The sequence below is a fragment of the Stegastes partitus genome, unplaced genomic scaffold (genome assembly GCF_000690725.1).
Source record: "Stegastes partitus isolate 25-593 unplaced genomic scaffold, Stegastes_partitus-1.0.2 Scaffold422, whole genome shotgun sequence".
Lineage (NCBI taxonomy): Eukaryota > Metazoa > Chordata > Actinopteri > Pomacentridae > Stegastes > Stegastes partitus.
The window spans coordinates 309610-330901 of NW_007578153.1; the positions used below are offsets into that span (position 1 = coordinate 309610).

A 21292-nucleotide genomic window follows, 5' to 3' on the forward strand; every position below is an offset into this window, starting at 1 on the left:
CATCTGATTAGGATGCCTTCTGGGCACCTTCCTTTGGGGATATTCCAGGCAGGAGAACCCAGAGTTGGTCCTAGAAATTATACACCTCATCTGGCATGAGAACTTCTCTGGATCCCCCAGGAGGAACTGGAAAGTGTGGCTGGGGAAATGGTTGTCCTGAATGACCTGCTCAGCTTGACATCACGACCTGACCCCAGATGGATGGGTGGAAGTTCAAATCTAGCATTTTATCTATTTATCTATCTATTTGTTTTTTCACTTATGTCATTTCAGGCCAGAATTAACCTATGGGTTAAATATATATGCACCACAAATCAGAATATTCAAAATTTTGGCCTTAACTGTAATCATGAAGTGCCAATCGTATGAATAGTAATCTTAAGTGGAAAAATTATGAAAAATGTATCATGCACAACGGTTGAACGTAAATTATACATTACTTACATTTATGCATGAAAAACCTGAGGAAGGTTACAGCCTTCTTATTATAGACAAAAACAGATTTGATATTTCCATCTGCTGCCATTTTTGTTTTGTTTTGTTTGTTTCTTAAGTGGAATTGAATGTTCGATCCACTCATTCTGTTTGAACTGTGCCTTGTTGCATTTAGCTTTTCTGATCCCAACCTCCCAAATTATAAAAGGTATTTTGCCATTTATTTATTTAAATAAACACGGATCCCACTCAAAGTGAGAATTTAAAAAATGGTGGTAAAAGTGTAAATAAACTAAAGTGAAAAATGTTTTGTGATGAACTGCTTTCATATGAGGACTGACTGACTTTCTAAGGTCCCATAAACACACCATGATGACGGTTTACAGGTTCATGTATTGAACCAATAATAAAGCCACTATGAATAGCATCAACCATGATTCATTTTTGCGCGTACTGACAGCTGCTCTGGGCGGCGTTGTTGTAGAATCTCAATGAATTTGGTTAAAGTGAGGTGCTTTTTTGCTGTGTTTTTTTTTTTTCACTGAAGGGTGTGAAGCAGACACCAGTATTGATGTGCACAGCTTCACAGTAGTTGACATTTAATAAGAAAATCATGAGTGTGCAATGGAGGTCTTCAACGAGTGAAAATGTTGGACACAATCTGAAACAGACCGATGAAAAGCTTAACCAAAATGGACATGCATGAATTAATTCTTAGAAAAGAGAGACCGGATCCAAAGAGAACCACAGCACCTGACCTGATAACAGAAAAGACGATACTTAGATCAGATGTAAAATGCAGTCAACCCACAGACCTTATATAAAAGATGGATGTAGACTCCAGGCCTAAAAGGGGGGGCAACATGGAAATGTCTTACACTGCAATCTGTCTTATAGCCAGCAGGAGGCGACTCCTCAGGTTGTAAAAAATAAGCCTAATTGTATAGAAATCCATGAAAAAGATAAACTACTTCTCCCTTGATTTGTTATTTTAGTAAACAGTTTCCTAATGCTTTTATTATCTCAGTTGCTGGTTACAAGACTCTAATACAGCACGATGTTCATTTAGTAAATTACGTTTCCATTTACAAGACAACAGACAATAGAGCAGGTAATGTTTTACCTTGTGATCAACACGTCTCTACCATATCACTGTGCACATGTCCACAGGTTCTCTAGTCAGATCCACCCAACACTTCTTAGGTTCTGCTTCAGAAATGGTCAAATCAAGGCCTCACAACCACAGTCTGCAACCAGTGGGTGACAGTATGTCCATTTTTTATATACAGGAAGAACCTGAACATCAACTGCAGAAGCAATATTCCACTGATCAATTAACAGGCAGTTGTAGTCAAGAGAGCTACAACAGTCCCATAACAGTCATTCCTACAAAAGGCTAAAGGCACAGGAACGCATGTTTAAAAATAATCCCTTTTTAAAAAATTATAAGTCCTGTTGTAGCACATTCAGTATCTGCATCCCTAAGTTTAAAAAGTAATTATCATTTAAGAGCATGTTTTACACAACAGCCAACTATTTTGTCTGCTCAGTGTGTTCTTCTGGTACATTGTGTGCAGAATCATGAGCAAAGAGAGTATTCTGACATTATTGTTGCTATGAACATGTTCAGACTTTACACCTTCTAAACTTGAATGGATTTAATCGTTTTCAGGTATTTGTATAATGAGGAGATGTGGCCTAAAGTGATGAACATTTTTTATTAGTGTGCTTAATTATTAGGTAGCTTCACTGCTTCAGCTAAAAAGGGCGAAAATGGAGATTTAACTGGCACTGAAAATTCTACATTTGTAAAATGCCTTTGAGATAGATGCAATTTTCTTGAAACAGCTAAGCTATTGAGGTATGAGCCCCCTGAGACAATCAACAAATGTTTTGTTGCAAATAATTAACAGGACCACAAAAAAAAAAAACCCATAGAGGAGAAAACGTACACATTAATAGCACAAGACTTGAGAAAAACTACATGTCAAGCCACCAGACAGCCATTATCCTCCAGTGCCACCATACTCCAGAACTGTAATCTACCAGGAGTGCCCAGAAGTACAATATGTCAAGTCCTCAGACACATGACCAAGGTTGAAACATGGCCATCACCTAAGATTCACAAGTTAAAGTATCATGGCTGGGCCATGAATTTCCTGAAGACAGATTTCCAAAGGATAGTGAACATATGAAACGTGAGGGACTCTTGACGGAGCACATGGATGAGCCAGTGGCTGGATTGCTGATCGACAGAGGGCATCACTTCAAGTCAGGTGCTAGCAAGGTGGAGGGGTATTGGTATCGCTGCAATAACTGAGGATGAGCAAGCTGGAACTTTTTGTGTTGAAATGGAACAAAAATCACTATCCAAACCTACTGCCACTTCCTGGTAGATACTTTCTTCAGGTAATGGTGCATGAAGAAGTCTGCAGCAATCAAGAAGGCCACGATCTTTTAGCAGGACTGAGCTTAGCCACGTGTATCCAGGTACTCCACTGCTTAGCTCACCAGCAAAGGCCTAGAACATGATCAAATAACTTCCCTTTTCTCACTTGAGTTAAGTCCAATTGAGAAATTGCGGGTCCCTCTACAATGTGAGATTCACAGTAACAGAAGACAATCAGAAAAGCATGTGGTCGGCAGTAGTTGCTTTTTCATCAAAAATTTAACAGAACTGGTGCACTACGTGGATGGAAGGCTCATGAAGCTACTGATAAGAAGGGTGGCTGTATTTGTCACTGAACATTTTTGAAAGGCCAAAAATATGATTATAGTAGCCCCTGGCAAGAGGCAACTGTAGAGTAATCGGCCCAATCTGTCCATCTGAACAATCTCTAGCTCCAGTGCTAAGGTCGAACAAGTTGATATTTTACAGGTGAGCGAGAAATGGCCTCTCCTAGAAATGAGTTTTTGGGGTTAATTACTGCAAAATTTTCTCTGCTGGAGGACAAAGATCACTTTTTCAAAAATGCTGCTTGCCTTCAGAAGAGTGGAAGGTAGATTTATGGTATTTGGTGCAGATGAGCAACCATGTTGGGGCTTTCTGTTGGTGATTTTACATTTGACCTTGAATGACATTTTAAGGTCAAACTCAAGGTAAAAAAAATGTTGATATTGACATTATATTTCAAACAATGTGTAATGTATACATGGATAGTACTAATTTCACCTTTAGCCAACCATGATTAGTGAAAGAAAACACCTGTTTTGTGGTAAGTTGGATGGAATAATGGTTTACTGGGGCTTGGTACAATCAAGGCCGGCAGTGGCAACTATATTCCTCTACTGAGGGACCTCTAGTTTAATTGTCATTTAATGCTACTTGCTACACTTAATATAAAATTTGAAAATAAAAGTGTGTTGGGGGAAAAAAAAAATCCATTTGCATTTGAGTTGACTAATAATTCTGCAGACTAATATTTGCTTAGCAATTGTGTACACTTGATTATCCCTCTGAGAAAGACAAAACTCACTTCTCCTTTGTTAAACATGCAGGTTTTAAGTTCATCAAAATTTTTGACAGACGACAAGCACTGTGTTTGTCCAACAGTAACATAAATCCCAAACAACACAATTAGTGTAATGATTGTGTACACAGTGTTTGACATGCCATCGCTCCCGCTTCAGTTTCCAGACAATGGTTGGGAATCAAAAGGGGAGACGTTGTTTTCTGCTCCAGGGCTAAAGTTGTTGCCAAGTTTGAGGGCAACCCCCCTTTCACCTTACTCAGCAGTTGGCAAGCAAAACACAGCAACTTGGCTCAGTTCTTGAAGAGTGCCAGCATTTATTTATCGACAAACTTAACTGTACATTTACTGCTACGTTCATAGCTCCACTGGCTACCATTAGCTGCTGCAATCGACAGCACCTGCCAAACTGACAATCTATGCGTAGGTGTGTCTGTTCTCTGATCCACTGAAGTCGCAAAGGACACACCCATGGATGGAAAATTAGATGATACCGACCAGACTGAGCAAACCTGGGACTCGAGTCTAGCTAAAGTTTTCGTTTTCAAAAATGAGTAGACGCATGAAGACCTCTCGAGTCAGGTTTTCATCCAAATGTAATGCAAATTTTAACCAAATTTTCTGAATATTGGCAGATACAAATAAGAAAAAAAGAAAGAAAAGAACAACATGAGCACATCAGCTGGTGATTCAGCCTTCCAGCGAGGCAAAACAACAAAGGACAAGTGACTGTAATGAAATTATGTATTTAAAAGAGCAACAAGCTTAAGGAATAAAAAAACACATAATGTGGGAACCTGCTGACAAAGAACATGAGAGACAGTGCAAACGGAGAAATTTAAAAAGTAAATATCCCAGCTTTTGACTTTTGGAAGAAATGTGATGACTTCCAAGTGTCAGCTATACATCAGCAGCATTGTCTCTCCAGTGATGAAGGAGTTTCAGAGACACAGCATTTAACATGTTTATAGTGTTGAACGTATATATATCCACTATATGTCATCAGTTCTTGTTTTATCCTTTTTTTTATTTTTGTAATTTTTGCCATTTTATTTTGCTAATATAGCTGTTTGCCTTCTTGCAAATTCAGCTTGGTAAATAATTAACCTGTAAAGCGCAATTCAAAGCGTGCCTTAACAGGAACTGGCAGTAGAGCTGCATGTGAGGAAGAAGTAAGTTAGCAGCACATAATCGCAACCACTGTACATCAGTCAAAAGTGTGTAGAAAAGCTCGAATTTTAGTATAACCACCATCTGGATGTTGTGTACCATGTTCACTGCCCCCTAAAAGAAAATAAAAGCCCAGTACAAGCAAGTTAAAATGGTGTCTCTGTCTCTCTCCTTATCACAACAGAGATGGTCCACAAAGTAAATTCAAGGCAGCAGATATAAGCCATGGCAGACTAAAGATACCATAAAACCAAAGGTCTCCCTGTCACTGATCTGAAAAGGTAGCGCAACACCTTATATGCTTATAATGGCTTCATGAAATAATTGGGTCCAGGAATGACAGCACTGTGCTAAAAACAGAACAAATCATCAGATTTTACTTGAATGCGTCAGTTTTTAACACATTGGTGCAGAAGTGTTAATGACACCAACCATTTATAAACTCCAGGCTGATTCTGTTATGCAGGAAAAAGCTTCCCCGTGCACATGATTTGACATGAAAAATCAATGGAGAGGGAGAATGTTCAAAGATGGGTCTGTTGGTAATGTGTTTGTGAGACAGAGAGAGAGACTGGAGCGCAGCTACACAACGAAATAAGATTTTATCCATTTCAAAGTGCAACAAAATAGAAATCCAATACATGATAATCACTTATGATATTGTAGCAGGCTGCAGTAATACAGCAGTATGAGGGGAAACATTGATTTGATGGCATCAAACTCATTTTCAATATAGTCGGACACCTCCACTAATGCATCCCAATCGCCGCTTGTTGGACTACCAGTGGCCAGTTGGAAAATTGTTGCCCAACCCTACATGCAATCTTTATGACATGATGCATTTGCAAAGTCTGCCTCTGTCGCTCTTCGATAGATATACTAACTCTTATTTGCCAATTGCAACAACTGTTTTGCTATACTTGAATTTCAAACATTTCCAAATAGAAGGAAACCCTCTTTCTGGTCCAAAGTTTGTGTTTAACTTCTAGTAGTGAACCGTCAAAGACATCACATGTGGCCCAAGCTTACAAAATACCTGCTCCCTAATGGTTCAAGAGTCAAGGCTGGAGTAAAGCTGGAAACCTTAAACAAATACTCTGGACAGCTCCTATTATCTTGTCAAAGCTACGAAAAACATAAGTGAGATGGATAATTGGAGTTAACTGTGGTGTGGTTGACTAAATTTAGACCATTCATCGAGTAACCACCTTTAAATTTTACAACTTCAAGTGGATGATTTCTCATCATTAATAGAATGCGGTGGTTAGACAGCAGTAAAAATTAGACCCACCAGATTAAAAATACATTTTCATTAACATATAGTAATTTCTTCAACGACTGGCCCTGTTTAAACCACTTTACTTGAAACCACAATGGTTTCAGAAGTTACAGCAACAAAAAAAAAGGTGACGTTACATAGAGAAAAGAACTGGATGATCAATTGCACTGCAATGTAATTAGCAGGTTGGTTTGTGTCCTGCAGCCCACCAGGCTGCTCTTCCTCTGAGGCAATGTGTGTGTTTTGGCTGAACTGTCATTTTCTGACTCTTGAAAGCTTTGAAAAAGACTTCATCAAGTAACAGTGGGACACTTTTAAGATGTTGTTATTGAAAATAATGAAAACTAACAACGTAGCAACTTTTTTAATGCCCAACAGAAACAGAAGAACACATGCTGCAGTACGGCTGCAGTGCACAAAGAAGCACTTTTCAGTATGTGCAAATAATCTTCATATGGAATAAACTCTGAACAAATGCTGCAAATATAGTTTATTTTAAAGACATTATCTTCAAGCAGCTTTCTGGGTGTCACTGTGCTAAGCATTAATAAAAAGAGTCGGATATAAACACTGCTTTAATACTACATTAAATAGAAAACAGTAAATATATCTAATATGACATCAATATCTTGATATCGGACTGTTGGCTATATGGACAAGATGATAAAAACATATTTAACAGAGTGGCTATTGTATGACTCAAATTAGATCAGATGAAATGATTCCAACAGTCAATCTCTGTTGTGTTGCACAGCTTAGCAGCCTTTAATGTAACCAACTAAATTATTGAATTTATTTCCAAATAGAGTTTATTTGTGGAAAACACATTCTGACACTTTTTGAGGTCAACAGGGAAATCAAATACTAAAATGTGAATGTGCTGTTACCAGTTCATATTACTGAACAGAAGAAAAAAATGTCTTTGGGGAAATATCAAAAATAGCACTTATTTTTTCTCAGTGTCTGTGTTTGAATGACCAGTGTGACCGTCTTCCTATGATAAAACACTCATGTCACCAGTTTAAATAACACCTGGTGGCTGTATGAAAACACTATTTAGACAAATTAATGCAAAGACGGGGAGCATGGTGAATAAGTCAAATGTATTGGAATTCAAATCGTCTCAAATCGCAAAGAGCCACAAAGAGCTTCAGAACACCAACGTCACTGAAGCAACACATGAAAATGGCACAACCCATGAGAACAAACAGAAAAGTAAACTCTCCATGTTGTTTGTTTTTTATATAGTTGCTTAACTTCCTCAGCTACTGCATCCTTAAGAATTAACATGTAGCATAGCGTGTAGATTGAGAAGTAGAAGAAAATAAATGGTTGAATTTTTTTTAACACAACAAAGTTCCCAGTGGGTCAGTTTTGACACCAGTGTGTGATAAATGAAGAATGTGAAGGCTGGAGAGGTGCCACCCCATCTGCACCAACCAACAAAAACACTTTGTGAACACTCTAAATACTTTGTCAGACAGGACTTTACTCCCATATATACTCTTTTGGGGGGTAAACCTGGAGCGAGGGATGCAAATCCAAAACAAAATTCTTAGCTTATAATTGGCAGCATCATCAATCAATGCTAACTCCAGTAATGTACAGTGGACATCATCCCATTAGCTGGTAGCTATTTTTAACCACGGAAGCGTGATATTTGCCGTAGAAGCAGAAGCTTGGCCACATTAGGCACTCGGCTGTGGTGAACTTCTGACTCATCTTGAATAAATGAGCTCTGGTCCATTTACCATCAGAAAAGTCTTTGTCATGGTGGCCTGTTGCTAGTTAGTCAGTATAGGACTCGCTGTAGCCTAAGCGACCACAAACAAACTGCAGTTTTCAATCTCAAGAAATAATAAGAGGCTCCACCTACTTGCGCAACCCAGAACTACAGTTAATGTACAACACATTGTCTGACTCTGTGTCCTACAAATTCTGCCTTTAAACAGTTAGTCTAAAAACTGCAATTAATCGATTTATGATTAGTCATTAACACTTCTACTGAAACATAGGTGGCAAAGTTTCTTTTACTTTTAAAGATGACACATATTGTCAGATTGCATGTCATTGAATATCTAATTTTACTTTAGTCACAGGTTATATCTATAAAGACGTTGCTTGTACCTGTCCAAACACCCCGTATACGTTACCACTCAGTAGAACTGCTTAAACAGTTTCAACAGCAAACACAACCACAGACTGCCTGTAGGAACAAAGTGAAACCCAAATTAAATTTTAAGAAAGAAGTCCAGTGACACACTCCAGACGGAAGCTGATCTGACATTAAAATGGCCTTCAAAGGTCTCCGAGCTCAGATGTGGCGCTTAATTGATTACAAGGATTCTTTCTTTGTACTGTAATGAAGCCTGCTGCAAGAACACACCCAAGGAAATGGCAGCGTTGAAAAGGAAGGAATCTTGATTGTGGTCATCTTGCCTCAATTAGATAGAATAATGTGTGGGCGACTCAAAAAGCATGCATTAACAAAACAATTAAGAGTGACAGCGAAGATGAGTCGACACATTTCAGGAGACTGATAATGTATATTACTGGTATTGTTCAGAATAAATACGAAGCAGATAAACAGAAATAGGGTAGCATATACAGATAAGTTTAACCATAACAAATAAAACTACTTGGAAGAAGTGATTTGAAATACTTAAATGTACATGTCCTACTGTTCATACTTGCAAATGTGTTAAATGGCATTAATGAAGCTACATGTACAGTAATAGGTGCTGTATTGGATTGTTTTGTACGTGTATGAGAGACAGAGAGTTTGTGTGATTCAAAAAGGCCAAACAATCCTGACAGGATTGATAACAATATTAATGCAGTTTCTGCACGCTGCTGTAAAGTGTCCTCAAGGACATCAGCAGCAGAGACACAAGGAAAAAAGTTGTTTTCATGTTAAAGTATTAATGCATACATAGAACCAATACATTAAAATGAAAATTCACGAAGGTGACACCCAAATGGTGAACATTGTTAATATTAGTTTATATGCCTGCCTGCATTACATCAGATTTTACTGATAAGGCCGGCACTTTTCTACATTAATGAAAAGATGGGTGGGTGGGTGGATGGATGGATGGATGGATGGATGGATGGATGGTCCTGAAGACGGCCAATTAGAGAAAGATGGCATTTCTTTGATGCATTTGAGAAAGCTGCCTTACTTTGGTAAATGAAACAAAGGGGTTTTTGTTTTGTTTGTTTGTTTTTGTTTTTATTCCTTAAAGTATCAAAAAAGTGCTGCGTTTGTAAAAGTAAAAGTTAAAACAGGAATATCTATCATCCAACAGTCAAGTCATAGATGAACCATGCCCATGTCAAAGTTTAATCAATAGTAAATACACATTTGATCAATAGGTTTCCTCTGCCTGAAAATGACATAACAAGTGATGCGCGATGGTGAAATATTGTGTTAAAGATGTAACGATACATTCCAAACCATTTTGGTTTCTTGTTTTGACATTTTTACTAAAAACGCAATGTCCAAAATGATTTATACCTTTTTTGTAATCGAAAGCAAAGCATTTATTCGCCACCATAGAAGGCAAATGGTTCCTATTTTTTACTAACAATCTTCCTGAAAGTCTCCTGCAGGATTTTGTTCAACTCTTGTTTTGTGACAACGTCCAGGTCTTTGAGGTTGACGGCTTCCTTACCATCACTCTGGTCTTTAGTTTCTGCAGCAGATTCTGGATGCGGTTTATGTCTGGACTCTGGCTGTTCATATTGTTTTCTGTTGACCACTTGTTGACCACTTTGGCTGTATATATCAGACCATTGTCTTGTTTGAAGGTCCAATGCTCCCAAGGACGTGTTTTCCTGCAGACTACCTGATATTTTCCTTGAGAATCTTAATGTTTTCCTCGTTTGTTCACGAGGCTGTTTACTTTGACAAGGTTGCTGAAAAACACCCACAAAAGCATCACATTCCCACCTCCATGCTTGATGTCAGGATGGTGTTCTTGGGGTTAAATGAACAGAATTCCAATTCCTGTGTCCAAATAACTCTATTTTCCTCTTATCTTACCACAGGAAAAAAGAGTTCAATGAAGCTTCAGTGTGTCTGTCTTGGGGAGGTGGAGTCCTCCTTGGTTGACATCCATTTGTTTTGTTTGTTTCTGCAGACGCCTTGAGATGTTGGTACCAGAGTTGCTCAGATTCAGGATGGCCTTGGTGGCGAATCTTGGTGTTTTTTGTTGTTTTTTTTCCTCACCATATCATTCTCAGTCAGTGCAGGGGTGGCTTTGGGCTTCCTAAATTTTTCTGTGACAATTGTGCACAAAAACATTTGGAGCTGTTCAAATGGTGACAAACTCCCGACCATTGAGTAAACATACTTTGGTCGGGGGTGTGGCTTTAAAGAACAACGATCCAATAACGTGACCAGTACAGAGACACTCCTTTAACCAGTGACAGCATCCTCATTAACTTAATGTGTCACGGACATATAACTCATTACTGCTGTGATTTCTGGTCTTCGATCGCACTCTCAATCTGACCTGTATGATTTTTAATTGGAACAATAAATAATTAGTCCTTTATGTTACAAAGAATGGATAGAATTGATTAAAATATTCCATGCTGCATTTATATTTTCAACGAGTGCTCCGGCGTCCTCCCTCAGTCTGAAGACATGCTGAGATTAACTGGTAAATCTAAACTGTCTGTAGGTGTGAATGTGAGTGTGCCTAGACTGGCGACCTGTCCCGGGTGCCTTCACCCTACGTCAGCTGGGATAGACTCCAGCCCCCATGCTATAGAGGATAAAGTAGTGTATAGACAATGGATGGATGGACTTACATGCTCATTTAGTATAAATCCTGGTGATACTTTGCACTATGGCTACCGCACTTAAAAACCCTTGGATATGACTTTATAGCCTTTCCCCCGGTGAACAACCACAATGATGGACCCTAATAACAAGCTCACTCAGCTCTTTGATTTTAGCCATGACTTGCAGTTGACTAATAACTGACTGCAGAACAACATCAGCTGTTCTCAGTTTATAGTGCATTAGAATGCCCTAAAACATGGTAGAAATTACTAGAACCATTTAAAATGGGAAAGATACTGCATTTTCTCACAAATGCGCAATCTTGAACACAATAACTTCCCATCTTTTGTGACTTGGTCATGACTCTTCTAGCAAGAAGAAACCTGATGGGCAAAAAAAAAATCACTATAAATTAAACTATGACATGGTTATGAATAATTTTGGACTTAACTGTACTTCTTTTTCTCTGACTGTGGGGTCTAATTATAGTCCAATTATGAGCTAAAAGGGCTAAAAAAAATTATTCAAAGAACAGAATTTTCATAATTAAGGGTTCAAAGACCAAGAGCGACTGGTCAGTGTGCTGCACTGGAATCCCTGCTTTCAACAGAGAATGAATGGCTTAAGGGAAAGGGGAGGAAAAAAATGGAAATCAGAGAAAGAAGCTATTCCCTGAAACTGGAGAAGTGTTTGAAAGAGAGAAGAAGACAGCTTGGAAGAGTAAAGGACGATAATGATTAATTCACAAGGTGTTTGAACAATAAAGTGACAGAAGAGCTTTGTTGGTGGCATCTCTATCTGCTTCAACTGTAAATGACGGGTTTTTTTTTTTTAAACTCTTTTATACTTTGACCTTCTGACATTTGGCCTTCAACCAAGCATGCAGCTTAGAGGAACTGTGTGAAGCGAAAACTCAGGGTAAAGGAAGAGGAAACTAATATAAAAATTACCAATTTATGCACTTATATTGAACTAGTCTTATTTGCTTAGCAACTACTCAATTAAATTCACCTTTAAAAACAGTTTGATTGTCAAAATTTAACATCATTTCCAAACTATTGGGTAATCTGTATGTTAATTTGGTAAAAAATTAAAATGCTTATTGCATTACTTTTTATTTTCATTTGTTATGTGCAAGTAGTTGATTTTGATTTCTTCACGCTTGCTTGTGTTTGTATCAAATAAACAAAATATTCATTAAAGTGAAGTCTTTCAGTAACATTTTCTTGAGTAAAGAGTTTATTCCTTCAAGCTCCAAGTGTCTGTCAAAAGTCTGAGTGAAACTACAGATGGTGTTTTTCTAATTCAGGTCTCAAGAATTCAGTTCTTTTTGCGTGTTCATCCAACTCTGAAAATAACTATCCCTAGGAGGCAAAACTATATTTGCAGACTAAATCATTTCCAACAACCACAACAACAGCTCAGTTTCAAAGAGAGCTCTTGTTAACTAGAGAGACTACACTGTTCCTTGGAGTCCGTCCAGCAGGGAGCAGGGTATGTGAGAAACAGCAAGGTTCTGTGAGGTGTATAGTTAGTCACTGGATGACTATCTTCGAATCCCAGACTATTTAAATTCGAGTCTTGTACTATTCACCATTGACAGGCCAATTCTTTTCAACCTCAAAACGAGGACTGGACCGGCCTTCTGTTCAGAGGGTCCCAAGTAACAAGAGAAATGCGCAGCTTTTCTCTTACAGTACTGTCATTGAGTCATAAATTCTACATCAGGGCTGGTCATCAAAGGACTTTCTATCTCTACACAAGAGTCCTTGACACACTTGTGAGAGAAAATGCATAGAATGTGAGAGAAATGTACGATTGAGCCATGAAAGACTGACAGAAGCTGCCTGGAAAGAATAGATCTGTGAGTGTTAACCCTTGGAGAGAGGAAGCATGCGGGCTATCATCACAGAACCCTGGGGCCATTTTGGAAATGTCAGATCAATTCAATGTGTACCGGCTCCCTGCTTCTCCTACTTTGCTCATCAGTGTGTGATCAAAACTCCTGCCGGGACCACAGGTATAAGTGGTTAAAAATAAATAACTTGAATCCTGAATTTTCTGCCTTCCAAAAGGTTGAATTGTTGTTTTATCTGTATGGTCCAGCTGGGTATGCTTTGAGCATCAGGAAAAAAAAGGCATCTGACTAGATTACAAAGCGAATATGCTTTTTAAAAACAAACATTTGTCATCTTGCATACATTTTACTGCCTGTGTGTGTGTCTCTGGGCAGCCAACCAAATCAATTGGTTTCAATGCCGTATTTCATTTCAACAAGTCATTGCTCTGCTCACACACCTGTCTGAGTGCACTGAAGAAACTGAATGGAGACTGGAAGGCTTGTCTGTGCCCAGAGTCTACTGATGTATGTGAGGAGTTTAGGGAACATCAGTAAATTGCAGCTTCAGAAAACAACCCAGGCTACGCTGCATGAGTCTCTGCATGCACATCAGTCACGCCATGCCACCAACCACCACAAGCAAATTCCCAACCTGTGGGAAACATTGAGATGTTATTAAGCAGCCAACATTATCCCCCTACATTTATTGCAGGGAGGGCAACCGAGTCACAGCTAGGAACAGAGCTGTTGCTGCTGGAGCATTGATATTCCAAATCGAAATGCTACAAAAGCCCTTTGTATCTCCACGAAACTCATCCTGCTCTGTGGCAGGTACGTGGCCCTCGGAGCAGCCCTCCTTCCTCCAGCGTTACATCAACAGGCAGCAGCAAAGCGAAGCAGTAAGAAGTCAGAAACGACAACAGAATTTACCAGCGCTTTCAGTCGAACCAAACAAAATCCACCTTTGACGAACTGTAAGTCCCGACATTACCCTTAATTCAAAAGAAACCGGGTTAAATACACAAAACATATCTGCGCCTTTACTACTTACATCATGTGTTAAGAAATGACCGCTATGTGTGTGGGAACGAACAGAGAAGGTAACACTTGTAATGTATTATTCAGCACCAAAAGGCACAGTGAAAAATTGTGGGTACAAATAATTCATGTCCTGGTGCACCTAAAAAAAATAAATACATTTAAAAAGTTGTAAAAAGTTAGTCTGGAGTCGTGAACATGGACTCAGACAATATAGTTCTACAGAGATTTCAAGTGTAATCTGATTACAGAATTCCTGAATCAGACAACAAGAATTAGCAAAATGATCGAGGTCCTCTTCAAAATGCATATATATAATGTTGTTATCTTAAAAATAACTATCAAGGACCACTTCTAGAAGATTTAGCGTTGGTGTCAGCCCCAACAATTCAAAATGAATTGAGGGTTTTCCTCTCGCAACAGATGGCAATATCACTTCATACTAAAGACCTGCCAGGGGTAAATGGGAATATATTTAGAGCTAGGAAATTCAAGCATTTAGGATTGCATTAGGAGCAACAGAAAGTTACCCAACTGCAAAAATAAATCACTACAAGCAAAGTACATTGAAGATGGTGTACTATCTCAGTAGCACAATAATGAACCTATTAGAATTCAATCTGTAAGAGGAAAAGAGTACATTCCTATTTTTTAATTGAATATGTATTCTGTATTTTCTGCGTCTCCAGGCTACACTTCTAACCACAGGCTGACGGTAGCATGAAAAAAATGTTTAAGGACCACATAAAAAACACAATGATTTATTTATTTTTAACCACATAAATAAGATGTCAAATATCTAATAATACACCAAAGCAAATAAAATGATGCAAGGCAGCTGAAACCACACCTAGGTAACGTAATCCAGTTGCACACCAGCAGATTCAGACCTCCAGAGTTGCTGACGTGTGCCATCTACAGGCAAAGAAAACCAACAGTGACTCTAATGCTAACAGTTGTGCCATCTGTACTTATGATAAGTTTATGGCAGCCTTTTCCACAAATGAACCTTCTTTTATTTATTTTATTTTTTTCCCTATACGGACAAAGACAAAAAAGCAAAAGGGAGACACAGACAGTCGGGGTGAGGGGGACTGCAGAGATCTGAGGACCTGAGCAGGTGTTGAACAAAGAGATGGAACACAGACTGAAAAGCCACAGGGGCATGAAAGATGTAGAACCAAAGACAACGGGGTAGTGACCTCTGTAGCACTGCAGACATAGGGACTGCAAGAGGCTGGAGCACAAACTCAGTGGGCGGTGAAGTACATCAAAAGCTGTCCCGACTAAAACAGCATTGATAATACACACTGTGCACATCGCCGTTTGTTTGAGTTCTGTGCATAACGCTAATCCGCACATTGTCAATTATTTCTTCTTTGCTCTGCTGCACCAACACAACTTTATGTTTTTTAATGTATGTATTAATATTTGATATTCAAGTTTATAATAAAGCTTAATAGAGCTGCTCACCTTTGGTACTGACAATCTTGGAGGTGAGCTCCAAACTCTCGATGTCCTCAGATCCAATGTTTTCCAAGGTGATGGTCAGCTTCTGCGTCTCTCCGTTGAAAAGCTGGACGGACACAGTGCTGGACAGCTCCTCTTTGGTCATGGGCTGAGCCGTGTGAGCTGACCTGTGCAAGCAAGTTAACATTAGTTAACAACAGTGAAAAAGGCCCAATCATAGGTGGAATTAGCACAATATTGCAACCTTGTGATATAATAAAACAGTTGGGCTGGGGGGCAGGGTTTGTTCTGTTTTTTTTAAGATTATTTTTTGGCCTTTTTTTTTTTTTTTACCTTTAATATACAAGACAGTGAAGAGAGACAGAGAAACGTGGGAAGAAGAGAGGGGGAAGGACATGCAGTAAATGAGCACTGGCTGGACTCGAACCACGGCATCGGGGACTACAGCCCCCGTACATGGGTCACCGTCTTATCCGGTTGAGCTACCGGGGCACCCCACAAGTCTAAGACAGTTTGAATTTTTAAAACCACTGATGTGGTAGTTTAATCTCTAGCTCGCGTAACATATATCCTAAATTGCATTTGCTAATTGCGTTGTTCCAAGTTGCGGTTTCCATTTGAAATGATGAGCCAGAATAAAGCAAAAAAGGTTTCCTAGCACTGGCCACAAGTGTAATTTCCCACTTTATGTAACGTGTTAGAAGAATGGAAAGGATGCACAGCACTGATGAAGATCTTAATCAGCATGCATTGTGTGTATGCATACAAAAAAAATTCTCATGATAGAAACCAGTTCTCAAGACAGCACTGAACATACAGGCCTCAAGCACACTGTGAATCCACAGTAAATTACACATAGCAGTACACCGCTCCTTCACTGTTCGTTGCAACTTTCAGCCGTGTGTGATGTGGTATTTCTGGCCACACCTGAGCCGGTGAGTTACGGCGTCACACAGCTGCAGAGCTTTAAAGAGCTGCTGCTGTCTGTTCTGTGTCAAGCAATGCAAATACTGAAGCAAAAAAGAATGTGCACTATTATGAAAGACCAACGTGATGCCCTCTGCGACGTCGTCATACCTCATTATGAGGGTTTAAATTGGGCCAGAGCCCACTGGAGCTGAGCTCTGCCTCCTGATATTCAAATCATTGCCTGCTGGAGCTCAACTCTGTCTCCTTCAGTATCACAGCACCACCAACTCACACACAACTCTGAACAAACCGATGCAGATCGTTGCCTTACATACTGTCCCCAAACTGAGAGAGAGGTTGTGCACAATTTGCACCGATGGCACAGCGGAGGTAACTTCATTATTTACATTTTCTGCTTGCAGTATTACTTTTCCCAACAGTTTGGACATATCAGTTTCAGTGTTTTTATGCACAACATGTCGATGTAACGTCTAACATTTCATTTTTCAGGAGCAATATTTCAATTTGATGTACAATATTTGTGTAATATGTGTAATACTAACTTACTACCTGTGAATCAGTGCCATTATCACTTTCTACATTTTTATTCTTGTCCTATTCGACTGTACTTATTCTATTTTTTTCAGTGATGTATTGTACTTATAGCTTATTGCTTTTCTATTCTTTTCTATTTCTCTATTTATTTTTTGAGTCATATCTGGCACAAGTCTTATCTTATCTTGTCTCTTGCATTGTGTCAAAATTGCGAGGCCCACCATCACTACCTGCCTATAATCTTTCTCTGAGCTTGACAGCAAACAGAAGAAAATACTTTTCCTAATGGAACAGTTTAAATGCATTTTGAAAGTTCTAATAAAGATGGAATTCTTTTATTTTTTAAAGCCACAGAGTGAACAATCTAAACAGTGTCGCAAATAACCAGCAAAACATACAGATTCCATGTTAGCAAATGCTACTAATGTTGTTTTAACTCTGCAGGTAAAACAGTCGTATAAAACATTGATGTTCTCTAAAATGAAATGATAGATTAAAGCTAATGTTTAAACTTTATGCTACTGGAAAAAAAAAGGTGAAGCAACAGGTAGTGCAGCTTCGTGCTGTAGAGCTTTGAAGTCACAACTCCAGGTCTACCTGAGGACCCTGTGAGAACACCCAAGAGACCACACATTACACTTTTATTCTATTTGCTTGATGTGTCTGCTACGGTACTCTTCCAGCTCGAAAGAATAAAAAGATTTTCCACATCAAAAGCCACTGAAGTGCTGTACTTACAGGCATGACCTAAATAGTGGATTTTGCAGCAGCTCCGCTGTCAGAGTGATTTACAACACTCCAACAGGCTGTTTTACCTGTTATTTTCTCGTAGTAAATTACCTCATGACTTCCACACTCATGTTTCCTACTATTACTGTGGTGAAAATTTAATTTCCCCTCAAAGGATGTACATGAAAACGAATTCACCTGTTATTCTGATGTTTATGTTGCAAGAGACTGCAGCTACCTGACATCCAAAAACACACTCAACAAGTATTAGCAGCTCTGTGTTTAGTAATGAAGTCAAGATTTCCACTCAGTTTTTTACTTTTATCTTTTGGGCGCATCTGAACAGTCCAAGACCCTGGACAGTGTTGGTATTAAATGTACAATTCTTCCTTGCTAAACATAATTTTTGCTGAATGTCAGTTTAACATTGTGATGCTAACTGTTAATCACCAGTGTCAGCTCGAGTCGCCTCCATATATTTAGTCTCTCATCATTCATTCTGAAAATGTTGTTTCTTTTAGCCACTGGCAAATTACTGGTTCTCATAACAACTGTAATTTCATTTCATTTTGAGTGACTAACATTGTGTCATATACTCATAACCTTCGCTTTTTTTATTTATGTCAGAAAGATTGTTGAGTTAAAAATCTGGTTCATGAATGTTTAAACAGGCATGACACTGAGAGTTTGTATAAAATGATGCCTCCCATGAAGGGATTAACTGGAGTTTCTGTACTCACGAAAAGATTCTGATATATAGGGTTATAGTACATAGAATAACTAAACTTTGGCATGAAGCCTTGTCTTTTTATTCAGAAAAATACTTTAGCATCAGTGCATGCACAAACATTCCACAAGTTAATGTAAACAGACAGAAAAGACAAGGTTTGCATGATTTGTTACATGTTGGGAATTGTTGTCACACAAATAAAAGATTTGTGGGTGAAAGCTGCACTGAACATTTAACCATTTGTTACTTGCCATGCATTGGGGTATCAACGCTATCTAAGCAGAGTGCAGTCCGTGAGTAATGGTGACACTTTTCATTGTTTTGGCTCCGTACTTCAGCAAAATGGATGTGAAATGAAACAATGACTACGAGGCTGAAGTGCTGACTTTCAGCTTTAAGGGTGTATGAGGGTGTTCACATCAATCGTGGGTTGAACAGAGAAGGACTCGCTGCCCTTTTTATATTTTTATGGCCAACCAGCAGAATGTTCTTGACTGTAGAGAATGTGTTTCGCTTGCCGAAGACCAGAGTGAAGCCAAAAACGGTCCTTTAATATGCTCACAAAAGACAATGCAACTACCAACTAATTTGGTTTTGTTCGTCCATCAAAAACATCGTGGGCATCTTAAATTAACCCTCTGAACCACAAAACCTGCAAGAAAGTTTGAAAAGCGTGTTTTCTTTTTAAAAACTGCCAAAATTACACCATTCACCGGAGACAGAAACAGTAAAATTAGCAGGAAAGGTCAAACCTTCAACTTTCTGATCGTCCTTAAAAGAATTTTGTGTGACATGCGATTCTGTCAAGAAAAGCAACCAAATCTAATTTTAAAGTATTATCTTTCATCACGGTCACTTCATTCTACATGGTTCATTTCAAAAATTCACCAAAAATAAACTATTTGCACCAGATCCTGTGAAAAAAAAAGAAACTGAGCTCCCTAACACAACCGACAAGTCATGAATAACTTCGCCGTGACCAACAGTCACATGACAAAAATTCAGTGACTTCTACGTTGAACCGAGGGCTGAGAGAGATACTGAGAGGAAATAAAACACACTTGATCAATAAAAATAAATGTAGCATGGCTCCAAAATGGTATACAGAGGAACAAGTGGTCAGAAAAATCATCCCGCAGTTCGTAAGAATGTAACTGGAGCACAAAATGCCCAGAAACCTGAGTGGGTGTAGAGGGTTGAGCAATACACTTCGTCTAGTCCAGTCTAGCCAGTGTGACTGTCAGCTCATGTGTAGGTATCCTGTTTGTTCCATACCATGAGATTTATGCTCATGTGCATTGGTTCGGCTGCATGCTGCTACAGCCCCGTCTCATCTGTCTGAACAACAACTGGAAGCGTGTCACAAGTGGAGCATCGTCAAGTTGGAAAACACATTTTCTTGGGTTGTTTTTTCTTTTTCTTAAATAAGTGTCTGGAATAATTCAACTCTTTGTGGTTTTCAACTGAACAGCGAACCTCTGGTCATGCATGATGACACAGCATTTCTGACCCGATGTTTACTTCTGGCCGAGTGGGATCTGTGACATTACCCACACAGCAGCAGGACAAGGTCCTGTGTACACTGGCTATTAGATGACAGTCATAGTGTTGTATTGCAGATGTGAGATGTGAGTACACCGTAGAAGAGCAAAGAGTTTCTGACCGTGGCAGTGATGTGCTGAGCTGGAGGCGAGGAAGAGAGGGAATGACCTCCACCAAACAGCCACTGGTCTTCACACCCGTCAGGCCCTCCAGCAGGCAATCACTGGTCACACCAAACACCGACGTGTGGTAACCTGGGTTCAAATGGACAACAGAACGGGCCGCTCAGATGGGAGAACGAAATGACGCGTTGAAGGTCAGTCACTTTTAAAAGCAATTTTAGATTAAACAGTGTATGCAACAAAGATAACAGCAACTTTGACCGGCTCATTATTATGTGCAGCGTCTGAGTCATGGACTGACCGTTGACAGTGATGTTTCCAGCTGTACGTGGGACACCGACCAGGGTAACGGGGTAGAGGCCAGACTCGGCAGGCAGGGACAGCGCAGCAGGCAGAGATTCAAACTCCACTCCAGAGGTCAGCAAACCCTGAAAACAACACAGAGAAAGAATGAGCGGCAAAGTCTGCAGAGGCAACACCAAACTTTCATCAAAAACCTGGCATACAATGGTATGATGTGGTGCAAAACCTCATATTTTTGGTGCATGCTATGCTAACAGGGTTTCCATTTGTTTTTCCCACTGAGTGAAGTGCAGCTGTCTGACTCGGTGTGACGCATGTCTTGAACCGTTTCATGTGATCCATCATCTTAATCTACCCGTGATGCACTGAAGATTAAACCTCTGTCAGCATGGGACGGTCATTTCCATTGAAGAAAATGAATCTCTGTGAGAAACAACCCCTTGAGCCACACATGCCAGAGAGGCTAATGAAAATAAGACCTGCAGATCACAACACAGAAGGAAAACGGATCAGAAAGGTTTCGAATATAGCATTCCAAATTTCCACTGGGTATTACGCAGACCAGAATATCATGTGTCAGTATTTTTTATGCATTATAAAATCTTGCACTGGTTATTCAAAAGGTAATTTTGAGCCCTTGAATGAAAGTGTCTGAAGTGAATTTAAATCAACTCAGAAATGCCAGTTATATAAAAGAATTGCCCAAAGGATAATTCTGGTTTATTACAAGTAGAGATTTTGGAGCTCTGCCATCATTTTTATTAGTTAGGATGACACATATGCACCAAGTAATTACTAAGATCTAAAAAATGCAGATGGATAATGAAGGTTTAGGTCAAGGTAAACTATACGACCAGACAGGTTGTTTCTTGATCTGTCTGACATCCAAATAAATTGGGATAATTTGA

General features: G+C 39.2%; 1 protein-coding gene across 1 annotated transcript in view; it reads right to left on the minus strand.

The window, feature by feature from the left end:
• Positions 1-21292, minus strand: part of trappc9 (trafficking protein particle complex subunit 9) — a 254895-nt gene that overhangs the window by 179058 nt on the left and 54545 nt on the right. The window contains exons 10-12 of the mRNA XM_008285913.1: positions 20383-20509; positions 20081-20213; positions 15498-15661 (exon numbers count right to left, since the gene is read on the minus strand). Of these exons, the coding sequence (XP_008284135.1) occupies positions 15498-15661; positions 20081-20213; positions 20383-20509 (424 nt within the window). The remainder of the gene's footprint in view (positions 1-15497; positions 15662-20080; positions 20214-20382; positions 20510-21292) is intronic.